Raw genomic sequence first — 7,937 nt, 5'->3', positions numbered from 1 at the left:
TTTATAGAATAGTGCTCAGTGCGTAAAACGTTTCTGGCACCACTTATAGAATTCACCCCTATACGTAAATATAGCAGACTGGTTTGTTCCTTTCAGGAATGCAGCTCTGCCCTACAGACCTTGAAGGTGGATAACTCCTAAGCAGCTGTATGTTCAGCCAGAGCTGCAGCATTGCCTAGATCCAGCCACTAGGTGGCAGAGGATTCAAGTTGGTTTGCTGAGGCAGTGAAGTTGTCTATGTATATTAATTCCAGTTTCAAGTCACACGCCATGGCTTTACTACTTGTGTGCAGTGGCGTAGCTACGTGGGGGCCTGGGCCCTCGTAGATTTGTCCCTGGACCCCCCCTGCCGCCAACCCTCCCCCACCGTCAGCTACCTTTGCTGGCGGGGGACCCCAACCCCCTCCAGCCAAGGTCCTTTTCTTCCGATGCAAGTCTTCGTTCTGTTTCTGTGAGAACGAAGCCTTGCACCAGAAGAAGAGGACCTCGGCTGGCGGGGATTGGGGGTCCCCTGCCAGCAAAGGTAGGCGATGGGGGAGGGTTGGTGGGGGGGGGGCTAAAATGTGCCCCCTCCCCCCTGCTTGTGTGTTTTTCATAAGGCCAGTGTGGGGTGGCATTTTAGTAACAGATATGTCATAGTATCAGAGCCAGGTATGGATAAAGATAGGGAGTGTTGCATATTTAGAAAAGCACTGGGGAGACAGGGTGGCTAACTGAAGCCAAGTAAAACCAAAAAGAGATCCACTTCACTGTAGACAGAATACTCAATCACAAAAGAACACTCACAATTCAAGGAGGAAAAAAGATCTCATCAAACTGCGGCAATAAATATCAAAAAGACACACGGCTCTTCTTAACCACAGTGAAACAAGTAATCATAGATAGGTAACCTCTTGAAAAATTATTATAGTGACATTTTCTGAGCACTACTCACTGACGTAATCACTTCAGGTGCTGACAATAACGCACATAATATACAAAAAACTGAAACTTTATCTGAGTAGTGCTGCGTTTGTGTTATCAGTGGCTCCACCCCAGCAGAAAAACGTAAAGCAGTGCGGTCACAACGGACTTGTTTCGCATCAGCTTCATCAGGAAACCACACTCGTGATCGTACTTATTTCCGGCCCACTCGAGGGTAGTCATTCCACTGTCAAGCCACAAGTTTTTGTGCTGGGGTGGAGCCACTGATAACACAAATGCAGCACTACTCAGATAAGATTCAGTTTTTTGTATATTATATGTGTGATTGTCAGCACTTGAAGTGATTACGTCAATGAGTAGTGATAATTTTTCAGGAGGTTTTTGATCTATGATTACTTGTTGCCCTGTGGACAAGAAGAGCCATGGAAAGAGCGGTGTGTCTTTTTGATATTGTTGCTGCAGTTTGATATGATCTTTTTTTCCTCCTTGAATTGTGAGTGTTGTTTTTTTTTCTTCACTTATTTGTGGTTAAGTAACTAAAGCCAAGAACATACGTTTAAAAAAAGCTCAGGAGTTAGCTGAGGATTTGTAGGAGCCAAGGCCAAAAAAATAATTTTCCTTCTCAATAGTTTTGATTTTTGGTTATGTTAGCGTTTGACTTTGTCTGGTTAGTTGGATACTTTTTTTATTTTATTTTTTTCTGTGCTTTATTTTTCAGGCGTTTTTATTTATTTTTTTAAAAATTTTCTCTTCATTTTACACTTTTAGATTATTATTACACAAAATAATTTTTTTTGGCCGAGGCAGGAAGAAGCCCTAGGACGGCAGTCTGGCCAACCTCAGTGGCATGTTCCAGTCATGTTTTCCAACCCTGCATTAACTATTAGTAACAGTAACACAAAACAAAAGCAAAGCCTGCTGTCAAGTGCAAATTTTAAAAGGAACCCAGAAGCAGTGATCTAATTCTGCTTAGAAGGGCTTTGGCTGCTCCCAAGTTACCTCTGAAACATAAGCACTAACAAGAGAACCCAGAGCTGATCTTCTCAGCTATTTCCATGTCTGACTTGGCAACCAGGAACCGCAGCGTTTTTCCTCCTGATCGGATCAGATCCACTGCACTGTAACGAAACAGGAGCCAGAAATACAGGTCAGACGTAGAAAGCAAACAGCAAGCCCCCTGCAATCTGACTGCACTGAACAACTGCTCTGGTGTGGTAAGAGAGCAGCAGGTGAGTGTAGAAACTCGCTCACGTCAAATCTAGGAATCTGAGGCACAGCCAGAGAGCACCACAAACTGTGAGTAGTTTGCTGAAGGATATGCTATAATCAAAGGGACCGTGACAGAAAGCAGTGAAATGTCACTGAAGTGTATACAATAGGCATCCTTCCACTGAAAAGAAATTAGTAGAGTGCCAATTGCTGGCTTACAAGACTACAACAGCAAGTATTGTTTAATTAATACATCATTAGTCATCTCTACCTCTACCGAATTTGGTGCCAAAATTACAGCCAGGTATGGCAGGAGCAGAGTACAGTGTGAAGTAGATGCCATCTGTCTTACAAGGTGACTGGTATGGGTTCCAAGAAACAGGGCCGCCAGAGCCGGGACAAGGCCGCCCCCGGGCCCTCCCACCCACCCCACCCGAGCTCATCGTCGTCGTTGCCGCCGCCAGCCCCCCCCCCCTCCACCGGGCCCTGAACTAACCTTAAACGCCTCCTTCCTTTCCTTTCACCACCTTCGCGGCAAGCAGCAGCAGGGCAGACCTCTCCTTCCTTCCGTGTTCTGCCCTCGCGGACGTTACGTCAGGCGAGGGCGGGACACGGAAGGAAGGAGTGGCCTGCCCTGCTGCTGCTTGCCGCGAAGGTGGTGAAAGGAAAGGAAGGAGGCATTTAAGGTTAGTTAGTTCGGGAGCGACGGCGGGCGGGCCTGACTGCGGTGGCGCCGGACCCCCTCCGGAGGCCCGGGGACTTTTGTCCCCCCCTCTCGGCGGCCCTGCCAAGAAAGAAGTATGTTCTTTGGTACCTTTGGTAATCTGCTCCTATCAGGCTGGTCCCATTCACTGCCAGGATGCGGTCTCCAATGGAAAGTCTACCGTCCGAGGTCACAGGGCTGTCTGGTAACAGTGTTCTGACGTAAATCCCTGGCGTATTTAGAGGTGTGTGCTGTAAATGACGACAACCCGCTCAACTGCACATTCATTATAGAAATGGCAACATACTGTAGGAGGAACTAGTGATCGGACAGTAACCCAATGCCCTTAACGAATGTTCTGCCTAACGTTTTTTCAGTATAATTTAGTTATCCTGATTTATTAAGGCACATTTCATAAATATATTGCAAAAACAGAAGAGGAGGCTGTACTAAGACAGGCAAGCCCAGCACCCTTTTCCCCAAAACGTGCACATCCCCGCAGGAGTACACAGGATGGGATGTGATCTGGGAGAGGCTGAGCTGTGCTCAAACGCTTGGCCGTTTAAGTGTCGGTGAAAAAAAAGTGGGGAGCAGGAATCTGAGGGAGGGCATGAAGCTGCTGAGCAACAACCAGAAGCGAGAGTGGCTGATGAATTGGTGGTGGCCAGAGCCAGAGGGACTCCGGGGTGCATAGGGAGAGGCGATAATGCCTCTGTCCGGGTCGGGTGTTAGAAGGGTCTCATCTAGAATATTGTGTTTTGTTCTGGAGCCCAAGGTTCCAACTTTAAACTGGGTAACGAGAGGACAATTGCATGGCTGCACAAAATTTACATTTGCTAAATAAATACTCACCAGCCCATCGATAAGTCCCATCCCCAGTCCAATGGGCCCCTTTTCTAGCTCCACCACAAAAACATAGCACAATTCATCAGTGTCTGAGCTGCGGCTGGAAGAAGCAGGCGTGGGGAAGTCAAAAGGCATTGGAGAACTCCCTATAATGAAATGGCAGATTTTTTTTTTTTAAATCAGGATTTATAGAAAAGCCTACACTGTCCCATGGCACTGGTTATGTTACTCTCTACGAACAAGAATATCTTAGCCTATGGTCATAAACCATTAACAGTTAAAAGCTGCTATTTTATGTAAAATTATCTCTGTCAAGTTTATTTTCTGCAGGATATAAATCTATTAAATGAATGAATGAGCCATGCACCAGCAGAGAAACCTCTAATAAATGTCAGATGCCTTTACAGAAAAAACATTTCTTTAATACTCTTTATTTTTTTTGTTTGTTACATTTGTACCCTGCGCTTTCCCACTCATGGCAGGCTCAATGCGGCTTACATGGGGCAATGGAGGGTTAAGTGACTTGCCCAGAGTCACAAGGAGCTGCCTGTGCCTGAAGTGAGAATCGAACTCAGTTCCTCAGTTCCCCAGGACCAAAGTCCACCACCCTTACCACTAGGCCACTCCTCCACTGTTGCTACTATTTAAGATTCTACATGGAATGTTGCTAGTGGAATAGCAACATTCCATGTAGAATCTCCAATAGTAGCAACATTCCATGTAGAATCAACAATAGTATCTATTTTATTTTTGTTACATTTGTACCCTGCGCTTTCCCACTCATGGCAGGCTCAATGCGGCTTACATGGGGCAATGGAGGGTTAAGTGACTTGCCCAGAGTCACAAGGAGCTGCCTGAAGTGGGAATCGAACTCAGTTCCTCAGTTCCCCAGCACCAAAGTCCACCACCCTAACCACTAGGCCACTCCTCCACCATGTAGAAGTCAGCCCTTGCAGATCACCAATGTGGCCGCGCAGGCTTCTGCTTCTGTGAGTCTGACGTCCTGCACGTACGTACGTGCAGGACATCAGACTCACAGAAACAGAAGCCTGCGCAGCCTTCTACATAGAATGTTGCTAGTGGAATAGCAACATTCCATGTAGAATCTCCAATAGTAGCAACATTCCATGTAGAATCTCCAATAGTATCTATTTTATTTTTGTTACATTTGTACCCTGCGCTTTCCCACTCATGGCAGGCTCAATGCGGCTTACATGGGGCAATGGAGGGTTAAGTGACTTGCCCAGAGTCACAAGGAGCTGCCTGTGCCTGAAGTGTGAATTGAACTCAGTTCCTCAGTTCCCCAGGACCAAAGTCCACCACCCTAACCACTAGGCCACTCCTCGATACATGTATAGGTACTACAGAGAACAGTTTCATTGTTATTCCTTATTTATTTAATCAAGGTTCGAATTTACACTACTACTGGCCCAAGCAAAATCATCACCTTGATCTGCCTTTGCTCTTGTCTGGTTTGAAATTTCTCAGAGGAACAGATCACACACTGTGCACCTCTGAGGTGACTCTCCCTGCTAAATTAGCTTGTTAATTAAATTATGTACCTGCCCAAATTAACAGATGCAATTTTTTGACCATGTCTACAGAATTAGGGGGATAATGCTAGCAGGGCAGTTAAGGTGCTATTCTGTGAATACCTGCTTAACTTGCATAGCGTGGAATTCCAAGAGGGGCATCTACGGAGTCTGAGCAAGGGCTGGCCATCAGAGGGGCTCCCACTTCTGAGTGTTCTTGCCACTTCTGCCAGCTCTATGGCTGATGTAACGAGCATCTAAATGTTGTGCACACCAATACCAGGTTATGCTTAACAGGACCTCGGCGCTCTAGTTCCATTACAGAATAAGCTCCTACCATCTGGCCTCTGGGTGCCTAAATAGAGGCTCCACTTATAGAATTGATTCCTAAGGGAGTAATTCTATAAAACAGTAATGCGTGTAAATGTTTAGAATACTAGAATATGTGTGTGTGTGCAAATATGTGTGTGTACATTATTCTATAACGATGTGCATTTTTTTTTTTACATAGCGTGTAGTTTGCAGGTGGGCGTACACATGGGAAGAAGATAGGCAGGGTACCAAGTGACGCATATAAAGCTAAGATACTTACCTGTAGCAGGTGTTCTCCAAGGACAGCAGGTATATATTCTCACATCTGGGCAATGTCATTCACGGAGCCTGGTGTAGACACTGCCATAGTGTAATGCCACTTTAAAAACTTTGATGCAGTGCCCACACTGTGCATGCTCAGGTGCTTTCCTGCCTGACGCTGGCGTATGGGGCCAGCAGTACAGTACTAAACATAAAAAGACAAATCCAAGGGGAGGCAGGAGGGATGTGAGAATCTATGCCTGCTGTCTTCGGAGAACTCGTACAATACTATAAGTTATGCATGTATTTCTGGAATGCAGACACACAGTGCTGGTGCCTAAGTGCATATCTACCCCGATACAGTGGTATTCTATAAGGGAAAGTAAGTGCCTGCTTTCCTTTATAAAATATGTGCTAATCAGGCACTCTCTGGACACCTAAATATAGCTGCACAGTTCTAGAATCACCCCATAGAAGCCACTGACACAGGGGAAACTCACTTCCCTGGGTGGCGTGCTCCAGCTAAAAGGTTTAAATTTTCCATCCTGCCCAGGGCTCTGCCCCTTAAGTATATAATAGTGAAGGTTGAGTTGTAGTAGTACCGCAAGACTACCAGTAGGGGTCATCCTGTGCCATTTTGAAGCTGTCTGGTAGTGTATGAGTAGGGATCACTCCTGCTGTCATTGTCTCTCCCCACCCCCCACCCTGGGGTGTGTAAAGGTGCTGGGGGAGGGGTAGGCAAAACCACCCTTACCATTACATTCTTATGGGGCACAGCTTTGGGGAAGATGGTGAATTTAAAATATTTAGACCAAGTTGTGACTAGGGAATGGGAGTGTCAAATCTAATGGGTCACCAGGGGACCTTTAGTTTTTTCCCAAACCATCATTCCGAGGGGATTATTTTTTTTTCAATTTGCATCTCTTAATGGAAGTAAAGCTAACCTGTGAACATTTTCACATTAAAACAGAGAACCTGAAGGAATGGAAAAATAATTAAAAAAAAAAAAATCACTTTACATCTTATCCAAGGCTAGAATCCAATTTTTCTCTCTTTTGAATATATGTGTACATCCTTGAACTTGGCACTATGATACCAGTTTAATACATTAGTAATCCAGGGTTGTAGGCAGACACCCAATTTTGGATGGGCCTGGGCCCAAGCTGGGTGGGCAGAAGAACCCCACCCAGTCCCACAGGTGATTTGGTCTCTCCTCTCGTCCGCATGCCATATGGTCTCTCAAACATCCCCCCTCTCCCGCATACCTTTTAAATAGCAGATTTTCACCAGCAGCAAGAAGCAATTAATACACACTGCTCATGTTGGCCCCATAGCCTTCCCACTGAAGCAACTTACTGTTTCTGCATAGGCGGGAATACATCAGAGGGAAGGCGGTGGGGCTGGTGTATCAGTCACTGTTTGCTGCGGGTGAAGATCTGCTATTTGCAAGGTATGCAGGAGGGACAGTTGTTAGGAGTTTTCAGCTAATGGGGCTTGCAATCCCTGCCAACCACATCATAGATGTGCTGCTACTGTGGGTGGGCCTGAGCCCAAAGTGGGTGGGCCTGGGCCCACCCTTGGCTACGCCACTGTAGTAATCCACCTGGAAACTGGGGGACAGTGAACATAAGAGCTTAGACACTCTGAACACATGGACAGCATGACAAGAAATATTTCTGTTACCTTCTGTGGCTTTACGTTTGCTTTCATCATCTCTTCTGGGCTCCTGAACAGCTTTGCTGCAGTCATCAGTCTGCAGCGGATCTGTGCTTCCCTGGTCCGAGTTTGAAGGTGTATTAGGAGGGGTCAGAAGACAGGAGGAGTCCAGTGGCTGCATGCTTGCTTTAGGGAGGTGATTCCCCAGGCTGCTTTGCAGCTGCAGTTGTCTGAGCTTTTCCTTGAGACGCTCTTCGGAAGAGTGTAATCCTCTTCCGTGACCATTGCCACTAGAACCGAGGGAAGCTCTCCCTGCAGCCTCCAATTTCGTACGGCTTCTCTGGCGATTCAGGTGTGATTGGCTGAGGGAATTCCCATCAGTCATAGAAGAATTCTGATATTCCGAGTTCCTGTCTGTAAGGGGCTGATAGCCAGGGGCTTCATTCTGTAATACACAATTCAGAAATGAAATGTTAATAATGAACATAATTTCT

General features: G+C 46.1%; 1 protein-coding gene across 1 annotated transcript; it reads right to left on the bottom strand.

The window, feature by feature from the left end:
• Positions 1–1,654: 1,654 nt before the first annotated feature.
• On the bottom strand, positions 1,655–7,677 carry LOC115475603 (ras-associating and dilute domain-containing protein-like). Its single transcript, XM_030211457.1, has 4 exons — positions 7,471–7,677; positions 3,689–3,828; positions 2,948–3,087; positions 1,655–2,042 (listed from the first exon to the last, which is right to left on the bottom strand). Exons 1-4 carry the CDS (start codon positions 7,622–7,624, stop codon positions 1,940–1,942), a joined length of 537 nt encoding a protein of 178 aa, XP_030067317.1. The 5' UTR covers positions 7,625–7,677; the 3' UTR covers positions 1,655–1,939.
• Positions 7,678–7,937: the final 260 nt, after the last annotated feature.

This window comes from Microcaecilia unicolor, chromosome 8 (genome assembly GCF_901765095.1).
Source record: "Microcaecilia unicolor chromosome 8, aMicUni1.1, whole genome shotgun sequence".
Taxonomy (NCBI): Eukaryota; Metazoa; Chordata; class Amphibia; order Gymnophiona; family Siphonopidae; genus Microcaecilia; species Microcaecilia unicolor.
Note: the sequence above shows the minus strand (reverse complement) of the source record. Positions and strands in the feature narration are given on the sequence as shown.